Source organism: Tarenaya hassleriana, unplaced genomic scaffold, assembly GCF_000463585.1.
Source record: "Tarenaya hassleriana unplaced genomic scaffold, ASM46358v1 Cleome7, whole genome shotgun sequence".
NCBI classification, from domain to species: domain Eukaryota; kingdom Viridiplantae; phylum Streptophyta; class Magnoliopsida; order Brassicales; family Cleomaceae; genus Tarenaya; species Tarenaya hassleriana.
This window is the reverse complement of record NW_010969548.1, coordinates 1,492,065-1,514,863: the sequence shown is the minus strand read 5'-3', so window position 1 is coordinate 1,514,863 and position 22,799 is coordinate 1,492,065. Positions and strand designations below refer to the sequence as shown.

General features: G+C 39.2%; 5 protein-coding genes across 10 annotated transcripts in view; 1 reads left to right on the top strand and 4 right to left on the bottom strand.

Annotated features, from left to right (window-relative positions):
* LOC104800676 (ATP-dependent zinc metalloprotease FTSH 10, mitochondrial) overlaps positions 1 to 3,270 on the top strand; it is a 4,857-nt gene extending 1,587 nt beyond the window's left edge. Inside the window, exons 4-8 of one of the 2 annotated variants that reach the window (XM_010523563.2) lie at positions 519 to 652; positions 780 to 1,253; positions 1,358 to 2,125; positions 2,328 to 2,555; positions 2,663 to 3,270. In XM_010523563.2, the coding sequence (XP_010521865.1) occupies positions 519 to 652; positions 780 to 1,253; positions 1,358 to 2,125; positions 2,328 to 2,555; positions 2,663 to 3,136 (2,078 nt within the window). In that variant the 3' untranslated portion in view covers positions 3,137 to 3,270. The remainder of the gene's footprint in view (positions 1 to 518; positions 653 to 779; positions 1,254 to 1,357; positions 2,126 to 2,327; positions 2,556 to 2,662) is intronic. The other variant, XM_010523564.2, reaches the window with a different exon arrangement.
* A 44-nt stretch (positions 3,271 to 3,314) lies between these two features.
* On the bottom strand, positions 3,315 to 5,725 carry LOC104800675 (ubiquitin fusion degradation protein 1 homolog). Of its 2 annotated transcripts, none has more exons than XM_010523561.1 (9): positions 5,557 to 5,725; positions 5,061 to 5,131; positions 4,935 to 4,959; positions 4,812 to 4,844; positions 4,592 to 4,713; positions 4,380 to 4,510; positions 4,067 to 4,293; positions 3,749 to 3,969; positions 3,315 to 3,669 (listed from the first exon to the last, which is right to left on the bottom strand). In XM_010523561.1, the coding sequence occupies exons 2-9, from the start codon at positions 5,124 to 5,126 to the stop codon at positions 3,550 to 3,552; spliced, it is 945 nt and encodes a 314-aa protein (XP_010521863.1). In that variant the 5' UTR covers positions 5,127 to 5,131; positions 5,557 to 5,725; the 3' UTR covers positions 3,315 to 3,549. The 2 variants fall into 2 exon arrangements, with proteins under 2 accessions (XP_010521863.1, XP_010521864.1); XM_010523562.2 differs by having other exon boundaries at positions 3,315 to 3,645; positions 5,557 to 5,720.
* A 285-nt stretch (positions 5,726 to 6,010) lies between these two features.
* LOC104800674 (scarecrow-like protein 34) lies at positions 6,011 to 8,690 on the bottom strand. The gene is made up of 2 exons (XM_010523560.1): positions 8,520 to 8,690; positions 6,011 to 8,347 (listed from the first exon to the last, which is right to left on the bottom strand). The coding sequence occupies exon 2, from the start codon at positions 8,296 to 8,298 to the stop codon at positions 6,094 to 6,096; it is 2,205 nt and encodes a 734-aa protein (XP_010521862.1). The 5' UTR covers positions 8,299 to 8,347; positions 8,520 to 8,690; the 3' UTR covers positions 6,011 to 6,093.
* Positions 8,691 to 10,715: 2,025 nt separating this feature from the next.
* Positions 10,716 to 13,804, bottom strand: LOC104800673 (scarecrow-like protein 14). The gene has a single exon (XM_010523559.2). The coding sequence runs from the start codon at positions 13,343 to 13,345 to the stop codon at positions 11,042 to 11,044; it is 2,304 nt and encodes a 767-aa protein (XP_010521861.1). The 5' UTR covers positions 13,346 to 13,804; the 3' UTR covers positions 10,716 to 11,041.
* Positions 13,805 to 18,232: 4,428 nt separating this feature from the next.
* On the bottom strand, positions 18,233 to 22,275 carry LOC104800672 (telomere repeat-binding protein 5). Of its 4 annotated transcripts, none has more exons than XM_010523555.1 (10): positions 22,037 to 22,275; positions 21,224 to 21,400; positions 20,361 to 21,120; positions 20,080 to 20,259; positions 19,907 to 19,969; positions 19,712 to 19,791; positions 19,389 to 19,630; positions 18,987 to 19,274; positions 18,790 to 18,853; positions 18,233 to 18,603 (listed from the first exon to the last, which is right to left on the bottom strand). In XM_010523555.1, exons 2-10 carry the CDS (start codon positions 21,302 to 21,304, stop codon positions 18,424 to 18,426), a joined length of 1,938 nt encoding a protein of 645 aa, XP_010521857.1. In that variant the 5' UTR covers positions 21,305 to 21,400; positions 22,037 to 22,275; the 3' UTR covers positions 18,233 to 18,423. The 4 variants fall into 4 exon arrangements, with proteins under 4 accessions (XP_010521857.1, XP_010521860.1, XP_010521859.1 ...); XM_010523558.1 differs by having other exon boundaries at positions 20,607 to 21,120; XM_010523557.1 differs by having other exon boundaries at positions 21,260 to 21,400.
* Between the last annotated feature and the right edge of the window lie 524 nt (positions 22,276 to 22,799).

The following is a 22,799-nucleotide window of genomic DNA, read 5'->3' as shown; positions in this document are numbered from 1 at the left end:
CACCCCCCCCCCCCCCTAGAATTCTCTTTGGTGTTATTTGATGCTTTTGTAGTTTTTTCCTCCTAGATTTTGGTAATTATGGTTTGTATATTTCAATAGCATTGGAAGTATGGTTGAGTCGTTTATATGATGCCCAGTAGCTTGTTAGTTTACATTGCAGAAATATTAGGTTGAAAGCTTTTGTCCGTGCCCAACATTATCTCTATTTCTGGGCCTTTTGTTTTAAAAATGAAATAGGACAAGATCACTAAGTTTTTCCTTTTCCTTTTATAATTTGTTAATTTTGGTTATTCCTTTTGTTTCTCTGATTCCTGTCCGAGTAGGCTTTGGTTTTTAGTTCTACCTATATATAAAGGGGTGTTGTGTTGTGTTCTAGAGACACACTTGAGCAATAATATTCAAAGTTTCCTATATTTCTCTAAAGTTTCTTCTGAAACAACTTCTGCTGCATCAGGAAGTGTTATTGAAGTTTGTTCAGAAATTCTAACTATTTTACATACATTTTGGTTGCAACACAGAGGATTCTAAAAAGACCGAGCATGAGAATTTTGGGGATATGTTCATGAAGAAGTTCCAAAATATGTTAATTCCTCTCTTGGCCATCGGCCTGATCCTTTCTTCGTTCTCCTTTGATTCCGTGGAACGACAAAAGGCAAGCATTTTTCAACTTTTTTTTATTGTCACCTCAGATTTCTTTATATATAATCACTGATTTCTATTTGATTCTGAAGTTGACATGGGATGTTTCCGTTAATGCCCTGTGGTTTTTTTCGTTGCAGATTAGTTTCCAGGAATTCAGGAACAAACTTCTTGAGCCTGGCCTAGTGGACCGCATTGAAGTCGAAAATAAATCAGTAGCAAAAATCTATGTGAGGAGCTCACCCAAAAATCAAACAACTGAAGATGTTGTCCAAGGTCTTGGTAATGGAATTCCTGCTAAAGGTCATGGCGGTCAGTATAAGTACTACTTTAATATTGGGAACGTCGAATCTTTTGAGGAGAGACTCGAAGAAGCCCAAGAAGCATTAGGCATCAATCCTCACGACTATGTCCCTGTCACCTATGTCTCTGAAGTCTGGCTCCACGATCTGTTGGGCCTTGCACCATATTTACTACTCTTTGCAGCGCTTGTTTATACCACAAGACAGATACGTTCGCTTGGTGTTGGAGGAACTGGTGGGAAGGGTGGTCGTGGAATTTTCAGCATAGGGAAAGCTCAGATAACAAAAGTGGATAAGAACTCTAAGAATAAGGTTAGGATTCAATCTAAGTAGCTACACGTGTTGAAAACTAGTATTCCCTTTTCTACTTCATTGTTCTATGTTAAGTTCTCGTTCTTCTCTTATGTTTACACCAGATCTATTTTAAAGATGTTGCTGGCTGTGAAGAAGCAAAACAAGAAATTATGGAGTTTGTGCATTTCCTTAAAAACCCAAAGAAATATGAAGATTTGGGAGCAAAGATTCCAAAAGGTGCGCTTTTAGTTGGCCCACCAGGTACTGGGAAGACCCTCCTAGCTAAAGCTACAGCTGGGGAATCGGGTGTTCCTTTCCTGTCGATATCTGGTTCAGATTTCATGGAGATGTTTGTTGGTGTTGGACCATCCAGGGTAAGAAACTTGTTCCAAGAGGCTCGACAACATGCCCCTAGCATTGTATTTATCGATGAGATTGATGCGATTGGACGAGCTCGAGGCCGTGGGGGTTTCTCAGGTGGAAATGATGAACGTGAAAGCACCCTTAATCAGCTTCTAGTGGAAATGGATGGTTTTGGTACCACTTCTGGTGTTGTCGTACTTGCTGGAACCAACAGGCCCGATATCCTGGATAAAGCTTTACTCCGGCCTGGTCGATTCGACCGTCAGATCACCATTGACAAACCCGATATTAAAGGCCGAGAGCAGATATTCCAGGTATACTTGAAGAAGATAAAACTCGATCACGAACCATCTTATTACTCACAAAGGCTTTCAGCTCTCACCCCTGGATTTGCTGGAGCTGACATCGCGAATGTCTGTAACGAGGCGGCTCTTATTGCTGCGAGACACGAAGGATCTACTGTTACCATGGATCATTTTGAAGCTGCGATCGATCGTGTTATTGGAGGTCTGGAGAAGAAAAACCTGGTATGTGCAGAATTCTTCCTAGTGAATTCACCATCACCAGTCCTCTTTCCAGTTTAACTCCCTGGAAATGAGGCTATAGCTGATACCCGAAAACTGATTGTGAAAGATCATCATCAACATCATCCAAGGCTTTTCTTTTTTCTCCGAAAGATTGAAATAGAATGTTAATGTTCTACGGTCTTTGTTCGTTTTCCGTGATCAGGTGATAAGCAAGTTGGAGCGGCGGACAGTTGCGTATCATGAGTCTGGCCATGCGGTGGCTGGATGGTTTCTAGAACATGCTGAGCCGTTGCTGAAAGTGACTATCGTTCCCCGTGGTACAGCTGCTCTTGGATTCGCTCAGTATGTTCCGAATGAAAACCTTCTCATGACAAAGGAACAGCTCTTTGACATGACTTGCATGACCCTCGGTGGCCGTGCAGCCGAGCAGGTTATCCATCTATCCAAAAGCTATCGGATTGATTACTAGGAAAGAATCGGTTAAATGGGCTTCTGGATTTCGTGGTTGTGGAATGAATTTGTTGTCTTGAAACGCAGGTATTGATCGGGAAAATCTCGACTGGAGCTCAGAACGACCTGGAGAAGGTGACGAAGATGACGTATGCGCAAGTGGCGGTCTATGGCTTCAGCGACAAGATCGGGCTGCTCTCGTTCCCTCAGCGGGAAGACGGGTACGACTTCTCCAAGCCTTACAGCAACAAAACCGGGGCAATGATCGACGAGGAGGTTCGGGAGTGGGTGAGCAAAGCGTACGAGCGGACAGTGGAGCTGATCGAGGAGCGCAAGGAGCAAGTGGCTCAGATCGCGGAGCTCCTGCTCGAGAAAGAAGTCCTTCACCAGGAAGACCTGGTCAAGGTTTTGGGAGAGCGACCCTTCAAGTCGAATGAGGTGACAAACTACGACCGGTACAAGTCAGGGTTCGAAGAGGCAGAGAAGAAGGGCGATGAGGCTAAGCCTGCAGAGGACGATGGTGGTGTGCCGCCACTTGAGCCGCAGGTGGTTCCGACATAGTCGAACGATGTCGGAGAGGGTCCATTGTTACCCATTGTAAATTGGTTTTAAACCCAAAATAATGTTAAGACACTCCCTTTTATCTTTCCTTGTTCTTTCTGAAGGAAAGCGGAAAAAAAGAGTTTTTTTTAGCAGTTCCTACCTAGTGGGTTTTCATCCGTTTTTTTATTCGATCATGTCATATAAGCTGTGCATATTCATCCCAAAACATTAGCCATACAGGACGGTTTGAAGATCCCGAGATTCCGTAACAGATTAAAAACAGTTGATGAAGAGTGGATATACGTTTCCAGTTCGGACATATCCACACATAATCAGGGAAGCTCTTCGTGGGAATGCCCAAAAGACTAAGCCAGAGAATGTTCCCAAGTGTTCTCAGCTTCTGACATGCTCCAAAAGGTCTTTTTGTCTATTTAACCCTTCAGCGAATATTTCTTCCCCGTGAACACTTGAAACTTGGGTTCTTCAGATTTTGATTCAGTCTCTTGGGCGGTATTCTTTGGATCAACCTGCATTATCCACCCGCATAAACACTGTTAATGGTATTTGACTGGGAGAGAACAGGATTGAAACGAATCCCGACACATATATTTTGAATGAGAAAAGATGTACTTTGGCGGTTTCTTTCACACCCGGACTGCTGCTCGATCCAAAGACGAGCTTTCCTGAACGCTGCCTTGGTGCAGGTCTCGACGCATTTGTATCTTCTTTCCCGTTCTCAGACGGTTGGTCCTGTTGCTTGGTAGCTGTGTCAGGAGATTTTCCATCTAGACGTCTTCCTGATCCAGTGAATGGTGTGAATTTCGGAACTTTGCTCGGCAGTTCTTCCTCAACTGTATGAAAAGTGAAAGATCCATTTTAAAGACTGTTTTCTGAATCCGCACATATAAAAATCACACAAAATATTTCCCCAAGAATCGCGAGGAAAACCTTCAGGAGGCCGTTTGCTCGCGGATACCGACTTTTGTTGCGGTTTCTCGGGCTCTTTGTAATCAAGAGGAGGAGCAAAATCGACTTCACAATCCGTTTCTATAATACTAACAGCTGAAGAAGGTTTTGTTTCGACCACATCGATGAAGTACTTTTTGTTGTTATAAGGAACCATAATTGTATCACCCGTGGTTAAGCAAGAGTAACTCCTGAGCGCAGTCTCCAAGCTGCAAAAGGTATTGAAACAAATGAAGACTTTTCAGCTCGACGAGTAATTGTGAAAACAGGGGGTTTCGATTCAAAATGTACAGACATGGCTTTTGGATTAGTGATGTCTAAGAAGTCTTGGGTGTGGGGCTGAAGCTTGATGTAAGTCCCCTTAACCAAGCTGGCGCTTTTCACTTGCACAAGATCTCCCTCTTGAAGAAGCATGTTTTGCATCATCTGCAAGTCAAGTCGAGGAACATATACTATTCAAACGCAACAAAGGAAGACAAAAAAGAAGAAACGAAAAGAAATCAGTACCCAATATGGCAAGTAGACGAGGCCTTCGTCTGCAATGAATTCTAGTACACCACAGTGTGTGACTTTCTCTGCAGAAATGTTACTCAGCTCAAACAGCATCGGGTATTCGATATGCAAAGAAGCTGAAAATATGAACCCAGAGACCGAGAGTTAGAAGGCAAGAAGATCGAGCTCCGATAAGAACAAACACAAAAAGAGAAGACACAATCTCAAGACTAACCAAGACGATCAAGAGCCGAGGGAGGCATAATAACTGCAGAGGTCACGTAAAAAGGATTGTTAGAGAATAACGAAATCGGGTTTTTAAAGAAACCATCACGAGATTCAGGGGAGAGTGAATTACTTTTGTCGCCCTTCTCCAGATGTGCCTGCATAAAGTTTGCTGAAATTAGAATAGAGTTCTCATCCGAATACACAGGAACAAAGAGCATAGACAGCAAATGATATGGTTCCATGAAATAGATCATACCTTCTCAATGAATGAGACAGGGTAACACCTGTAACACTGTTCGAAACTAGAAGCTCCCCCGTTCATCTCTCCTGGCAAATATCGAAGAGCAGTGAAGATCATTGACACATAATTAAAAGTCAAGCTCTTTAACTCGATTTCCAGTTCAACCAGTTACAAGTCAAGCCACTGAGGCAAATCATCGAAAACCTTATGAGCAAGAAGCAAACACAGCGACGAGAACAAACAACATGACGAAAAGGGTACTCTTAAAACCATGATCAGAGATTGAACAGATCATGTTTCACGATTCCATCAGAGGATCAATCCGAATTTCAACTGACAGATTTGAACTTCGGCCCCAAATAGAAGATCGGCAGAAAAAAAGTGGGCAAAAAAGCCAAATTTCGAATCATAATCGATGGCAAAAAAGAAAGTTTCTCAACCCTGAATCCAAACGAGCGTCGAAAACAATCTGACGCAGAACAAGAAAGTGGTCAAATTTGATCACCCGTACCGCAAGAAACAGAACAAGGATTCGGTTTTAGCGTTTTCCAGCGTAAAGATCGACGGAAGCTTGTTCTTTCTCTTCGAGGATCAATCGCTCGCTCTGGCAGGATCGGAACTCCAAGATTGTCTATGGACGCAGAAGAGCTTTTATAGGTTTAAGAGACGGGGAAAAAAAACCCCAGGAATCACCAGTCGAGGGGCTAGAACGAAGTTACTCGTGGCGTTCACCAATTGGTAGATAGGCGTGGAACTTAAACTTCCGACCCAACGAGAAGGTTTCCTTTTTAAAGTTATTTCTACTCTTTCCATTTCTCATCTAAGATTTCCTCTTCACTCTCCCCTTACTATTTTTTTACCAAATTTGTTATAAAATCGCATATAATAAGATTTTTAAGATTACACATTCAGTTCCATTAAAAAAGATAGTTTTTTTTCTTTGTAATTTTTGGCACAACACAAAGTAATTAATCAACACAAATCAATTAAAACTGATTAGCTTCTACAAAACTCGTGATTAACATTGAACATTAACGAGTAGAACAATCTAAGCAGGAACCCAACAAGAAGAAGCATAAAGGATTCGACCCTTCCAACCTTGCAGGAACCAGTTGTTGCCTTCATCAACCACGAAGTCCTTATGGTAACCCCATCTCTTTAACTTCCCTCTGAAACATTCCACCATCTTAGTTTCCACCGGCTTTTGTCGGAACCCTGCCCTCCCCATCCTCACCTGCCATTGCTTGTACGTCTCCGGCCTCTCCACACGCTCCGCCCCCTCGCACGCTATCACGTTCATCGCCTCTCTCCCGTAGAACTCCCTCTCGAACCTCAACCTCTCTCTACTTTCTCGGGGCAGCGTCGAATCGAACATGTCAAACAGCGCAGAGTAGTGGAAGAGTGTTTCTTTGAACCTCGTGGTGAAGAACGGGGCGTTGAACGAGCCGTTTATGATCGAGTGGGTGAAAATGTATGGGTTCATGCTCCGGATCAGCCTCAGGACAACATCCCTCGGGCAGTTATCCTCTCCCGCTGTCTCGTCTTGAAGGTTCTTGAAACGCATCCCGCAGTTGACAGCAAGAACCTCGTCTGGTCGAAGCTTGAGGTCCTCGATTCGGATGGTATCCCAGTTGTTTGATGCAATTGCGTTATACTCGAATGGAACCCCGAACCGGTCACAGTATTCCGCCAATCTCCGGCCCGTCTCGTGTATTCTTTCCGCCGGGCGAAACCCGGGTTGGGGAAGTTCGATACCGGTGATACGCAGCTTCGATGGCCCGCATTTTCTGTTGGCTATGTACTGGATGAACATCGGCCACTGGAAACCATAAAGAATCCCGAAATCGACTATATGAAGGACAGGCGCATCTTTGGCAATGTCTACAATCATTTTGTTGGAGAAGAAGTAGATCAAAGTCTTGAACGGACACGCCGAAAGATAAACTTTGTAAGCTTTGAGTATATCAGCAGCTGTCGTTTTCTTCGAGGCCAATGAATCGTAGTATGATTGGATCACAGGGCCGGTGCTTCCCTTGAGCCGAGCCTCGAGCCCATTGGCAAAGCAATGAGCGAGTCTCTGTGATGCATCCCCAAGAGGCGAGGAATGCTGCTTTATTTGCCTGAGCAAGTCATGAGCCGTCCCTTTATCACCCGTGGAAATGGCTTGTGCACATAGAAGAAGACGCGTGTGGAAATCTACCGTCTCGTTCCTCTTCTTCTTCCGTCCTTCTTTCTTAGCCTGAGCTTTCCCCTGACCCGAGGAGCCATCTGCAGTCTTTCCACTCTCGATGATGGTTTGTGGATCCAATTTCGCATCGAGAAGCAAAACCTTATCGAACATTTCAGTTACGTTCTCGTCTTCCACATTTGTAGCGGACTGCTTACGGCTCCTACTTTCCTCGAGATCCAATTCGTTCCCCTCTCGATTCTTCCTAACTCTCAAGGGATCGGGTGGCGAATCTAAACCCGTCTCCACCTTAACCCGAACCATTCCAGGGTCCGCTTCCTCATCCCAATCAGGAAAACTTTTCTCGGTCTCCTGATGAATAATCAACTGGTCACTATTGGGAAGAAACTTCTTAGCTTCTTCTAACCCTTTCTTGAACTGCATAATCGATTCCACATCACTGAACATACTCCTAACCAGAAGCTCGTTCACCGATGGCCCGATCGACCCATCACTCGATCCAGTCAACCTGTTCGATCCCGGCAAAGCCACATTGGGATTGAACCCAGAAGAAACACCAGGAGGATCTGTGACAACAACAGTATCAGAAGAAGCACCCGAATCAAAGCTAACACTTGCAACACTAGAATCTAAGTTATCGATCCATAATACACCACTATCCATAGAAGCGATGCTATTGTAGGGACTAGCGGATTGAACTTGAGAAGAATCACGGATCACTCGCTGAAGCATCTCCTCTGTTCGTTGCAAGGCCAAGGAATCATAGAACATAGACGGTTGATCCTCAATACTCTCTTCCATAAGGATCTGGCTCACGTAATTCAGAAGGGGATTCGCCAAGTCTTCATCGCCCGATGATGGAGAATACTGATCTTGCGTTTGTGTCCAATCCGAGGGAAGATCGGTGTCGAAATTATGGGGTCGATTGAAATCAGATGATGAAGGAACACCGAACCCGACATCTGGAAATGGATCGGGAATCGGATTTGGCAACATGTTCCCATCATAATGATCAAGAAAACCCTTTACCACACTGAGCACAGCAGAGAAGTTCGATTCCATCATCACAGACCCTAAATCGAGATCGAATTCAGTTCCTCTGCAGAATCTCAACCTGAGACAGCAAAAACCCTCAAGTCAGGGAGAAACTACAAAACAGAGGCGATAAAAAAAAAGTTTGCAACTTGATAACATATAAGCAACATAAACCATCGCAGATGAGGAAATAAGCCATAAATCGAAACACCCAGAAAGTAAAAGAAGCAAAGTTCGAATCTTTTGCTCACCTCTGTACAAAGAGACGGGTGACCTTCAGAATTCAGCGAGAAAGGGAAAAAATGGCGAACGTTAAGGAGTCACTATTACAGATATATACAACATAAATATTTTTCATGTATTTATGTGTGGATATGGAGATATATGCACACGCCTGAGGGGACAACAGAGTTGATGCTGGAAAAAAAAATGGGAAAGGAAATTTCGGAGGAAACGAGAAAACTCGCTACTTCTCCCGACCCCGGAAGTCAAACCTGTTGGCTAAGGGTAAAACCGAAAATCATAAATCCGGTTCAACCGGAAATCCTATCTAAACCGTCTCGAGAATTAGTTATCCGAGTTATTGGAGTCCGAATCGAATGACAATAATATAATTATAGAATCTGTGAATTTGGGATAAAAAAGATATCAGATTAGAATTATCTTAAATGTTTTTATTCAGTATTAATTTTGATAATTATAATAAAAATTACAGATATTTTTTTTAATATTAACTTAGGTTGTGATAGATGCATAAAATATCAAAAACAATAACAACAACAACAATACATAATTTGCTCCAATTAAAACAAATTATAAACATAATTTTTTTATATATTATGTTCAGAATTAAGTAGTAAAATAATTCGATGTTGAGTCAAACCTTTTTGGTACGTCAATAAAATGATAATTTTGGGGTTTTATTTTATGTTCGAAACTTGGGAAGCAAGTTTAACTCAGTGCTTGTTTGACCACCACAAACATTGACTTGTAAGATACCTTTCCTCCTATTATTATTATTATTATTATTATTATTATTATTATTATTATTATTATTATTATTATTATTATTATTATTATTATTATTATTATTATTATTATTATTATTATTATTATTATTATTATTATTATTATTATTATTATTATTATTATTATTATTATTATTATTATTATTATTATTATTATTATTATTTGTTCAGATTCCATATCATGTGGGTCTATACCTATACCAATAATACATCTGTTCAGTGTTTTTTTATTTAATATTAAAAACCTTGTTGGGACTGTTGGCAGAAGCAAAAATAAAATTTGCAACTAATAAAAAATTAAGGTATATAATCCGTGATATTAGCCAATTTCGTTTAGGTTAATGTTATGTTTTTTTTATTAACCTAGCCTTTTGATATTTGTAGAATTATATGATTCTGTTTCAATATAACCATGTGTATTTAATATCTTTCCATCAATTTAAATCAAAGTATTTTAATGCGCCTGAAAATAGACTCACAAAAAGAGGGGACAAAAGTAAAAAGATTTAAATGGAAAGTTTATATTATTTGCTGAACAAGTGGAATTTTTTGGACCCACAAACTTCGTCATCGGAAAATAATAAACAAAATAAAATGCTTCAAACTAGACGGCAATATAACGACTAACGAGAATCAATTTAACAAAAAAGAAAAAAAAAAACATTTACGAGAATCAAACAGGAACCCCTGAACTTCTTCACCATGATTATCTTCTAGAAGGCCTTTTGGGATCTTGCTATTATTTTGTTTGTTATAATTTTGAATTTTTTCTTTTTTATTAAAGAAATATTTCTTTTATTCCTTCTTTAAATCTCGATAAATTTGACTTTGCTTACATGGTCTTATGTGTTCCGATCCATGGCATTGTACATTGAATGTTATTTATTTCCTTTTATTAATTGTCTTCACATCACTCCAATCTACTTTTACTGTACCATATTATTTTCTGTCGGAGAATTTTCTATTATTTTAGTTTTTATTAAATAATTATTTATAGTCTTAGTAAATAAATCCCCTCTACCATCTTAAAGATTTAATTATCACCGTAATAAAAAATATTTAGTTTAAAAGATATGATCCATGGGGTTAAATTTTCAAAATATTTTGTTTCTAATTCAATACATATTGTTTCTTCAAAAGCCTTTTATCAAATGATTTTTTGTTTTATCTTTTCTTTCCAATTTTTATTTAATCCTGCAAACTCATTTATATTGTCTTTTTAAGTTTCAATATTCTCCCGTGGGAAAAATATAGTTAATAAACAAAAATATAACAAGAAAGGTTATTTACCAAAAAAAAAACTTATAAAAATATAAAGGTCGGATACATGGTTCAATAAAGATGACTTTTATTAATTCTAAAAAGGAGGATGTACTATTTTATTTACGACCAACTATACATATATGACATATACATAAATATTATAAAAACAGATATATTTATTTATGGTGAATAATTTAAATGAGAGACAACTACCTTCAAACATATTTCATGAAATAATAATTAAACACCTGACGGGCAATCAAAAAGCAAAAATACAAAGCATAAAGCCATAGCTTTCATGCCCTGATCTAATGTGTTACAGTCAACACAAACTACGTCACGACCTCACAAGCATACAGTGTTCAAGAACCCTATTTTGCACCAACGTGAACGAACTCGCAGGAATCTGTCGTAGTCATGTCTGAATGAAACTGGACAGCACAAACCCTAGAGAATCGGTTTCTTGGGGGGCAAGAAACCATTTAAGCAGGAGCCCAGGCAGATGAAGCGTACACGATTCTGCCCTTCCAACCCTGAAGCAACCAATGCCCATCTTGATCAACATCAAAATCTTTGTCGTACCCGGTTTCGACCTTCAGCTTCAGTTTATCTATCAGTTCCTTCTCCAGCGGAAGCTGTCTGAATCCAGCTCTGATCGCCCTTGCCTGCCACTGCTTATACGTCTCTGGTCTCTCGACTCTCTCCGTCCCCTCGCACGCCACCACGTTCATGATCTCCCTTCCGTAGAACTCTTTCTCGAACATCAGCCTCATCTCATCCTCCCGCGACAGATTCGTGTCGCACATGTCAAACAGAGCCGAGTAGTGGAACATCGCTTCTCTGAACCTCGTGACGAAGAAAGGCGCGTTGTAGGATCCGCTGAGGATTGCCGGGATGAAGATGTTCGGCTTTACCTTCCTCACCAGTTTGAAAACCGCGTCTCTCGGGCTGTTCACCACAACCGTCTCGTCCAGGAGATTCCTGAACCGGAAGAGAGAGTTTACCGCCACGAACTCGCCTTGATTAATCTTCAAGTCCTCGACTTTGATCGTCTCCCATTTCTGCGCGATGGCAGTGTACTCAAATGGAACGTTATACCGCTGACAGTACCTAGCCAAGCGATGACCTGTTTCTTGAACTCCTTCTGCTGGCCTAAACCCACGTTGTGGCAGCTCTATGCCAGTTATACGGAGTTTAGGTGGGCCCCCGGGTCTCCACGAGAGCCGATGAATGAAAGAAGGCCACTGGAAACCATAAGATATACCGAAATCTATGATGTGGATAGTCTTGGCATCTCCAGCTAAATGCAATATGCTATGGTTTGCGAATATGATGGCGATTTTCTTGAAAGGGCAGACTGATATGTACTTCTGGTAAGCTTTCAACATGTCTGCAGCAGACGTTTTCTTCGAAGACAAGGTAGTGTAGATCTGCGTACCTGTCCCAGCCAAGCGTGCTTCAAGACTATTTGCAAAATAGTGAGCCATTCTCTCTGACCCGACACCGAGAGGAGAGGAATGTTGCCTTATCTGCCTTAGTAGTTCGTTAGCAGTTCTACGATCATCAACCGACACTGCTTGAGCACACAAGACCAAAAGGGTCCTCAAATCAGCAGTTTCTTTCTTAGAATTACTACCACTACTACCTCCCTGTTTCTTACCACGGGCCTTTGTTCCGTTCACTTGTACATTCTGCTGCATTGTCTCGCCTTTCGAGGACTTGTTTGAGGATTCCTTCCCAGAGTCATTGGAAAATGTTTGGTTAAGGATGCATAGTGGTTGCCCGTTCCCCCCACCGCAAAGCAGAACCTTATCAAACATCTCAGACAGCTCACTTTCTTCAACATAAACAGCAGATTGCTTGTTGCTTCTTTCTTCAACCAAATCTTCGTCTTCGCGCCCATGACTTTTCTTTCCATTCAATCTGTAGGATGAAGAACTATCCTCTCTCTCATCCTTCTCTTTCTTAACAAACACCTTATGATCATTTTCCTTGAATCCTGAAGATGGGATGTAATTTTCGACGTCAATAACCAGCTGAGAGCTCTTAGGGAGGAATTTACTAGCTTCCTCTACCCCCTTCTTGAACTGCATAACCAATTCGCTCTCGTTGAACATACTAGAAACCAAATCACCACTGAAACCAGACCCGAAAATCCCATTGTTATCTCCACCTGCGAGGTTGTTCGAGAAACTCGTTGTAGACTGTGGACTGGACCTAGAAGTAGACTGGAAAACATAGTTACTCGGGACCGGAGTCTGTAACCATGAAGGCCTTTGGTCAGAACCATCAAAACTCCAGTGTGAATCAGAGGAAGTGGTCGTGCTAGAAGCACCATGATCACTGGATCCACCGGACCAAGATCCGTGAGGGCTGTCAGCGGGTTGGTTGGGACAAGGAGGCTGCTGCTGGTCCAGAGAAGACGGATAATCCTCCCCGAGGGCCTCATAAAGAGATCTCTCAGCGGCTTGAAGAGCCAATGCATCGTGAAACATACATGGTTTCTCTTGCATGTCCTCCTCCATTAGCACCTGACTTATGTACTTCAAAACAGAATCAGAGAAATCGCTATCATCGGATGGAGATGATGAACCCGTACCAGGATTCTGAAAATTTGTGGTCGGAGGAGCAGATGGAACATCTAAAGAGGCCAGATCTAACAAAGGGTCATCCAGATAGAATCCATTTCCTACACCTAGGGTTTCATTTGAACCAGGCAAATCGATCTGGTTATTGAAATCAAACCCATCTAAGGAACCAGGGTATCCGGGGGAATAGGAACCCATAATCAAACCGATCCTACCAAGAACCCTAACCTCAGAAATTGATTCAAGTCAGTTGTCCACCGAAAATCCTAATACTTGAAGCAAAGAACTCTCCCAAGATTTCCCTCTAGGCGACCAAAGCTACCCAAATCAACAGAAAACTCCCCACCAAGCAAAAACCGCTAAAGGTTGAACCTTTCTCCCTGATCAATCACAAAAACTCAGACCCACATCAAGAAATCAAACACTACAACAGAGAAAAGCAACATCCCCAGATCCAACCACAAAGCAGAGAGATTTGTCCAGAGAAGAAAACTTTCCGTCGAGTTCGCGGCAAAACTGTTCGAAAAAAAAAGAGGATTCAGCAACAGGATGCGATAAAAAAAAATGGGGGAAAAGCTAAGTGCAAGTCAAGGAGAGAGTAGAAGCACGCGCACACAAAAAAAAAAAGATAAGAAGATATGCATCGTGGGTTTTCGTTCTTTTCCCCTTTAATATCAATCAGAAATCACTTGATCCGGAAACTTCCTGGACCGTGTTCTTACCAGGATCTTTTCGGCACAATTTTGATCTTTTTTCTTCGTTGGGAAAATTCGAATAATCAGAATTACTGTCCCTGATGACAATTATGATTATATATAATTACATTTTAATGTGGGAAAGAATCTGTCATATCACGTATTGTATTTTATTTTGTAAAAAATAAATGACTTTATTACATGTGAATGTATTCAGTTGTCGTTGACATTCGATAATGTAACTCTCGAATGCATTAATTTCTCAGGGTCATGATACTCTAATTTCCCATTTCTATTTTAAGTAATATTTTTCGAAGTTTCAGACAAATTATGCATTTTTTGTCAAAAACAAATTATGCATTTTACTTGTGATTAAAAACAAGCGTGTTGAAATTAATAGAATTTTTTTTTTTGATGAAAGAAATTAATAGAATTGCATTTCAATTATACATTTTTTTTATAATTTAGGAAACCCCCCGACTCTTCCGGTATGAGAGTAAATCCACCGGTTATATACAATTTCAATTACTTAATTTTTTGTGCACATACCTGAATTTTAAAATTTTATTTAGAAAGTAGTATCATGGAGTTTAAGGTAATTAGAAATGAAGTATTTTTATAGAGGTGGGAAGGGATTCAAGTGAATAACAAATATACGTTATATGATATTAATTTTGCAATAAAGTATAATCAAAACTATAAATACAAATAAAAAGACAAAAAAACACCAGTATAATTCATATATATATATATATATATATATTATGCATCAGAAAGAATAATTAATACTCGTTGACTGTAGTGTTATCCCACGTACGTCCTTCGTGATGTAAAATCGGATGGTGGGAATTATAATGTGGTCACCAACTTTCGTAAAATTAACGGCGTAAAAAATGAAATAATAATTCAACCAATGGGATCACTTGATTCGGGTACAGTCGGAGCCAAACGTGCAGAGACAGCGGAGAATCAAGCGGTTAGAGAAGAACAAGTCAGTCGAAGATGGGGTCCACTTTGTGGATCCCACTTTCGGTCTTCTGTTCTCACACGCCTCTTCAAATCTATTTTTTTTTAATTTTGCAATAAAAAATAGAATATTATGATTAAAAAAAGTGTACGGTTAGAGACGGTGGAACATTAGAATTTCCACTAATTTGATACATATCACCATCACGAGGTTTGTACATCATAATTTTGACAAAAGTATTAATATTGAAATCAGCTTCATGGTTTTTGGTTTTCGTAAAATGGCAAAAAAAAAAACATTTTTTTTTAAAATTTTTGGTTTGCAGAAAAAACTTTTAATAGCCTTTTTTAGTTTTTATTTATAAAAATTGGAGTTAACAGTAGGAAATTCACTTTATGGTTTTTGGATTTTAGTAGGTAAAAATCATAAATTAAAATTCATTAAAGTTTTTAATTTAAACCCTAAATTATCATTTTTTTCATCACTCAACATTTTACTTTGTTTTTAAGTTTTTCTTATCTTTTTATTCATATATTAAATATTCAATTTCTTTTTAAAAATAGAAAATCAAAATGCATAATGCAGCATATAATCAATTTATCACAAAAATTGCGAACTGGATCTTTGTCGACAGGAACCATTCATTTCCAGTTGGAAAAAACTTCAGCATTTGAATGAATCGCTAGTCAAAATTAATTGTTTAGTGTACAATAACTTTTTTTATGAATTGCTTAATATTAGTCAAAAAGTTAGCATTAATATGTATATATCTTTTTTTCAACTATTTGATTTTTCAGAAATCTACAATTTTATTATGTTAGTGTATCCAATGTAATTTTTAACCGCTATGTTTTTTAAACTTTTCTCAATATTATTTTTGTAATAGTAAAAATACATTAATTGAATACGATATTTGAAGATCTTTTGACCATATATATATATACATATATATATATATATATATATATATGTATATATGGTGGTGAGTGAACGTGAACGCAGAACGCAAAACGAAAAACGCAAACGCAAACGCATCACCTGTATTTATTTAAACGTCCTTTTTGTTATTTAAAGTCGTGGTGGCTGTGAACTAGTTCCAACAACAAGGTTATGACAATGAAACCTTCTCAACCAAATATAATGAGAATGATATCATACATAATTTGTCCTTTACTAAATAAGAGGATAACCATGTACGTTAATTTTAAATAATGTATTTAGATGGGTAAAATCTAACCACTATAATAAAACAAAGGACATGGTCAAAAATCACATTTTCAATTGTTACAGGTATTTACACTTATTAATAAAGGTAAATACCGTATTTTTTTTTATCGCTATATTACATACTACATTATTATTTGATATTCATGAAAAAATAAATTATTAAATTTTGTGTAAGAGTCAAAATGCAGGGTAGACTCTCACAACAATGAATAAATGTATTATTATTAGTATTATATGATTGTTGGGCCAAAAACAACTCGTACTACACTTTGGAAGTCATCATGTATTCTTTACCCTATCCGCTTTACAAATTCGGAAACTTTAATTATTACATTTTATTTATTTTAAAAACCAGTCATTTTTTTCCAAGGAATTATGTGCAAAAATTTGTACTAACTATGGGGTTGTCAATCGGAACCATCCGACCCAATCTGAACCTTTACTTCGTACTTGGGTTCGGGTCGACTAAATTTGTTCTTTAATTTTTTAAATATATATTTTTTTTTAAATTCGAATTTTAATAACAATGTGATTTCCAATCACAAATCGATCCAAAAGCTCACAAATTTTTAGATTGAAATATTTAGATTCAAAATCCATTATTTATTTCGAACTGAATTGCGTGTTTCGAATCAAAGTTGATATCTCACTAATTGATATATATATATATAGTCCGCTCTACCACGGAACTACTGAGGAATAACGAGAGATTAGATATATCTCTTATAAAGTAATAACGAATTAGAGTGTATTTACGTTAGTTTAATTCAAAATTTAAATTAAAATATATACTGAACGAAAAAAAATTAAATGTACTGCACCCATATATAATATATAACATCACATTTAGGCATATATTTTTTTTGGGATGTCCACGGATAAATAAATGTAGCATTGATGCTGTGACCAAATGCCGCCACTCACATCCTTCCCTATGAAGGAAAAAAGAAGAATTGGTGTGACAAGAAAAGGACAAAATAATATTTTATTTTTGTTTATTTAAGAAAAGTTGATTAGACTAATAACTAGGGGTGGACGTTTCGGGAAACAGTTCGGGTTCGGGACAGAATAAATCGATTCGGTTCTTTCGGTTTTATAAAAATAGGTACCAATCGGGTTTTTTATTGTATTCGGTTCGGTTCGGTTTCGGTATCGGTTCGGTTCGGTTCGGTTTCGGATTTTATTAAAAAAATGATAGTTTTCCTGTAAAAATATTCGGTTTTTCGGGATTTTTAAAGTTCGGTTCGGTTCAGTTCGGTTTCGAAAAAATTCGGTTCTCTAAAAATGGTACCGTTCGGGAAATAACAGCGATTTCAGATCGAAAAAAATACCGTTTTAACGGTTCGGTTCGGTCCGGTTCCGAAGAACCGAACCGAAACGCCAAGCCCTACTAATAACGTAGCATCATCGTTCAATTCATAGCCACATGACCATATCCTAAAAGATTGCACAAAGGTGTCACCTTTTATATATATATATATATATATAAATTTGTTACTACAGTTTTTTCTTGAACATGATAAAAGATATGAAAATGGCATATTCCACAATATTCTCTACATTCATTGAAGCCTATGGACCATGGTGGTATCTTCCACGATGCTCCCCATCTCTTTCTTTTGATTTTTTTTTTCAATTTCCCTCGAAATCGTGTATTAATTTTTTTTTAAAAAAAAGTCAATATCATTCTTTCCACACATACACACACACAAAATCAAATATTATCCTTTTGGCTATATATCGAATTCATGATAAGTTTCTATTTTTTTTTTAAATCTTTTCAGAAAAAGGAGAAATGCCAATTTTAATAGAAATGTCCAAACATTAACGTTAGACTTAAATTGCAGGTCATATAGGTATAGTTAATAGTTTGTCACGAACTGTACCCATACATTGGAGCTAGAATAAGCTTTTCATTATAGAATTGTATTTGATATACTTCATTTGCGCAATGCCTTTTCCTTATCGCAGATTTTTATTTTATTTTTCTATATAGACACACATATATATATATAAATATATATAACTTTGTAATCGATCATTTTGGGATGAGTTGAGAAATTCTTCTCTATTCTAGTTCACAATAAATTTTCATTATAAAAAAAAAAAGAAGCTACGAGATAAAGTACATATACTTTTGTGTCATGGACAATGACAACCTCAATGTCACCAAACATCTCTTATTGAAACCAAGCCTTTGTATCAAAGTACACCAGATTCATTTCACCATCTATATGTCCTCCTCTCTGTTCTCTCTCTATTACATTGATTCGTCACCAAAAAAACATGAAAAAAACAACCCTGAAGTGTGTATATGAAGAAAACAAAACTGGATTTCATCTCACTATGTCCATGTTCGCATGGAGTGATGCCTTAAAACCCTAGGCTTAGAGACCGAGGCTGGTCTCCGGCCCATGTGACTGAGTCAGTTGCTGATGTTTCCCTTGTTGCTGGGACCAGTAGGCGTGAGCCGTTAGGACACGGTCTAAGAGCTCCTGCGGAACTGGCTCCCCTCTCCTCTGCTGAGGCGATATTCTCGCCGTGTGGACCAGCGTTTTCCACTTGTCCTAATATCGCCCAGCTCGTCAAAAAACCAAGAAACAGAACACAAGATCTTCCAAGAAACAGAGCATCGAGAGTTTCAGTTTGGGTTTGAACTGGTCGAACGGTTTGAGAGCTTTCTAGGGCAATCTAATGAACATTTACTTCTTGCACAAGCGACATCAAGCCCCTTCAAGAGATCAAAACCTTACCTTTAAATCCACGTATGTCCGGTGCTTTGCATTGTCGAAAGCTCGCAACTTTACATCGCGCCACCTGTGTATATATATGAAACGATCAATTATAGAACAAACGGGTTAGGAACTCGATCATGTGGTCATTTCTATTATATGGGTGTCTTTAATGATGAGAACCCTTTTACTTTTAAACCGGGTAGAGACAATGCTACCTTCCGGTCCCAAGTTTCTCGACAGCCTGAACAAGGGCCTCCACTTCTGCAACCGAGAAGGGTCGACGGATTCTGCGTTGTGCCACCTCACACCGCTTGGGTTTCCGGGGTGGAATTACTGTTATAGCCTCTGCTTGAAAGGGAGGGACAGGGACCAAGGCTCTTGAATACTCCGACGTGGTTTTACCTGTCATTGCTCTGGATGCAGAGGGTTTGTAGTCACGGTCACTTTCTACAGAGTTATTCCTTTTAGCCAAAACATTACGGCTCCCGGGTGATGGGAGATACCTGGCCGAGAAGTTTCATAAAAATCATGAGAATGAGGCTCTGATCTTGTTTTACTATAAACTAAAATAAAGAACAAAACTTTCATGAAAATCATGTCTTTGAAGTGAGTCTGACCTGGTTAGGGGTTGAGGTATATTACAAGGAAGAGGAGGGTTAGAATCTCCGGGACAAAGCGGTTTTGGAGATTGTGAAGGGTTAGGCTCAAGACAAAAGCCTAAAGAATCTGACAGAGCATCTAGCGGGATTCCGGTCTGAAGAAGCGTTCTATTGTCGTCTCTAAGCTTTTTCCCCTGAACAAGAACACCTATACGTAATCCACCTCCGAGTATAGCATTCACAGCCTCCAAGACCGTTCTCTACGGAAAAGAAGCGAGCTTTAGTCATTATCGAATAAGACGGAATATCATAGGAAACTGTAAACGCCAAAAAAATCAAACCTTTAGAGAACCAACAGTGGAAGTCTCTGGAATCTCAATGAAAAGTTCAGGCACTCTAAAGGACTTGATTCTAAGCTTGGCTGAGCACAACAATGAAAATGGAACAGATGATTACAAAGCTGGAAATGTGTTTGCAAACATTTCACTAGACCAACCCGAAAATGTAAATATGTGAACTTTCTAAGGTTTTCGTACCTTGAGAGTCTCTTGACTGGAGCTTTGTCTTCTGATCAGTTGTGGATGATAAAATGGCTGAAGCTGAAAAAAAAAGGGAAGGTAAAAAACTCGAAAGCAAAATGTCGGGCCATGAATATGCTATGCGCAATAAGGTTTGGCGCTAAACCCGAATGAAAAGAAAACGCACGTACAAGTATTTTTTCCGTTGTTTCTGGTGATATCCTTATGAGGAGAACCACAATGACCTTCCTTCTTGACTGTTTCTTCTTCCGACTGTGATGGATTAAAACAGTCGAAGTATCTCCTCTTCTTGATCGGATAATTCCTCTCCGATCTTAGGCTGCTGCTGTAACCAGGCTTCAAATCTAGGCCTACAAGATTTTCAGAACAAACCACAGTTACATGATACATTTGTCTGACACGGACAAAAGAACATATGAGCAGCAAGTTAGCAACAAGAAAACATGCTCACTTGAATTAGTTCCTGTTGTACCCTTTGGTTTCGGGGATACTGTACAACACTTTGAAGCCAAGATTTTCCTTATTCTTCTATCTCCAACATGCAGAGTTGACCTAAATGATTTTGTTGTGTCACTAACATAAGCCCGAGCTGAGTTTTCGTCGTCATCATCATTTCCCCTATTAACTAAATCTACGCCATCTGGCTCTACAGGCAAAGGATTTTGAAGAATTGAATTCCCGTAAGTCGGTGTCCTACCTATATGAGGATGCTCATTCATCGGTACCATGTCCTCAACCAACTTCACTTCTTTGATCAGGCTGCCAACAGTTGAATCCTTATCATTATGCTCAGACTTACCACAATCACCATCTGGACTTGCAGTTTGGTTCTTGCTCCCAAACACCAATTCTCGGGAGCCAACCCTCTCTGAGGAATCGGAAGATGTTATTACGGATGTAGACCCGAGATGGGAATCTTTCAGAGGACTCAGGCTTTGGATTTGATGAGCTTTCGGAAGGATCTCGGAGACAAAGAATCTCCTTTGAGCATCATCATGAACACAAGTTTCTTCTCTCGCTGTTTGATCCTCATCAAGTGTTTCTTTCTTCACATGGCTCTGTGTAGCCGGACATTGATCTCCATTGCCCGAAGCATTGTTGCTCGAGGAGGAAGAATTGCCACCCTCGCGCAGAAAATTTCCAGCTACGGCCGCCAACAAATCAAATGGGGAGATTTGATGGTCGGCGCCTTTCTTCTTGAAAGCGCTCCTCTAGCGAAGAAAGCACGCAACCAGACATATCAGATGAAATACCAAACAAAATCAAGTGAAAAGATCGAATTGGAAGCCCGAAAAGAAAAAAAAGGCTGTTTACTCTAGCCGATCTTGCAGCTCGAGGTGTGGCAGGCACCTGATACCCGTTAAGTCCATAATCTAGCCTCTTCTGCAGCACCATGGTTCGGTGATCATTTCAGATGTTCACGAAAACAAAGCTTTTATCAGGTATTCATGTATCCTTCACAGCCCGCTCAAGCTAATCCAAACAATATCCCTGAAAGATTATCACACTGTAACCAATTAATCCAACCCCTGGTAAAGAAATTTGAAGCTGATCACACGTTGATCCGACACAACAAAGTACAAGATATGCTGTCAGAGACGTATGATCTAACGTTCCAAAGTACCAGAGATATCCAAACAAGACAAAACCTGTGGTGTTGTTTACATTTCCAGGCAAGAAAAATCTCACCAAAGATTAAAAAAAAAAACCCCTCACTTAGAACCCATATCATATACACATATGCATGGTCCAAACCAGACATTATCCTTGGTTACCACAGTTACCAGGGATCTAATGGCCGATCATCTCAGATCAGATCCATAATTCAACAAAACATGATGGATTGCAGATATGCATTTCAGAAACAGGTTTCTATGATTAAAAAAAAGGAACAAAGATTGTAACTTTGAGGCCTCATTGACTCGTTTCGAACTAGATTGACAATCAAATTACAGTTTTTCTCCATTTTAAGGGAAGCAAACACGATTTTGCCTCCGGAAAACCAAAATTCAGGAAAAAACCCGAGTTTTCTCTATTCCCCCCCAGAAGATTATTCAAAAACTCACAGGAAAAAAACCCGGAAACGCATGCCCGCAATATGAATAGCAGATCCATGGCGACTCTCACCAGTTTTAAGGCCCAAAAGTTTCCTGGCAAGACAGAATCTGCACTAAATTCCCCGGCAAATGCAAGATCGGAGAATCACGAAGAACCAACAGAATTCTCTACAAGGGGACAAAAATTCTCATCACATTCGTCTCGCCAACCCATATAATGCCGGGAAATAGAGAAAAGAGGGTGCTTTTTTCCTTCGAGAGAAAAGAATGAAACAGAGAAGGGAGGAAAGGAATTCTCCGATGACCCAAAACCCCTCAGAAAACCACCAAAGGTAACGTAGGCTTAAACCCCTGGTCTTATAACACTCTGACCGGACCTGTCGGTAAATCCTACGGGAGTTACCGGCTATAAGCAGTAAACCCCACCCTGAAGACCTGTTCCTTTTCTCCTAATTGGGTGACCCACCACTCTTACCAACCCCTCCAGATTTCGACACGTGTTTCCACTCCCATCGGATCGCTCGGCTCTACTACCACTCGTAACTTCGACAAAAACGTTCTGTCACAAAGCCATCCCGTGTAATTTCTTACACAAACAAAATTAATTTCATATCCAAAAATTAAAAACAAAAAACAGATGCATTAATTTTTTTTAAAAAATATCCCCTAATTGCAATTAATTTGACTCTAACGATGTAAAAATGCAAAACAAGAATGTTAGGTCCGGTTAACGTATTCATGGACCATAACTCTTAAGGAAGTCGTCTTAAATATTTTCTAACGTTACCAATTATTAATATTTTCTGCATTTTTTTTACGTGTAATTAGATTAA

Bases quoted from the DNA above. Each gene is read 5' to 3' on its own strand.
- LOC104800675 (XM_010523561.1), bottom strand. From the start codon at position 5,126: ATGAACGGGGGAGCTTCTAGTTTCGAACAGTGTTACAGGTGTTACCCT. The intron at 4,960-5,060 runs GTATGATCTATT...AACTTTATGCAG, and splicing joins CTGTCTCATTCATTGAGAAG to GCACATCTGGAGAAGGGCGA. The intron at 4,714-4,811 runs GTTAGTCTTGAG...TCATATTTTCAG, and splicing joins CTCGGCTCTTGATCGTCTTG to CTTCTTTGCATATCGAATAC.
- LOC104800674 (XM_010523560.1), bottom strand. From the start codon at position 8,298: ATGATGGAATCGAACTTCTCTGCTGTGCTCAGTGTGGTAAAGGGTTTT.
- LOC104800673 (XM_010523559.2), bottom strand. From the start codon at position 13,345: ATGGGTTCCTATTCCCCCGGATACCCTGGTTCCTTAGATGGGTTTGAT.
- LOC104800672 (XM_010523555.1), bottom strand. From the start codon at position 21,304: ATGGTGCTGCAGAAGAGGCTAGATTATGGACTTAACGGGTATCAGGTG. The intron at 19,631-19,711 runs GTTTGATTTTTT...TCTTTTCCGTAG, and splicing joins CCACTGTTGGTTCTCTAAAG to AGAACGGTCTTGGAGGCTGT. The intron at 19,275-19,388 runs GTCAGACTCACT...CTTCTCGGCCAG, and splicing joins ATACCTCAACCCCTAACCAG to GTATCTCCCATCACCCGGGA.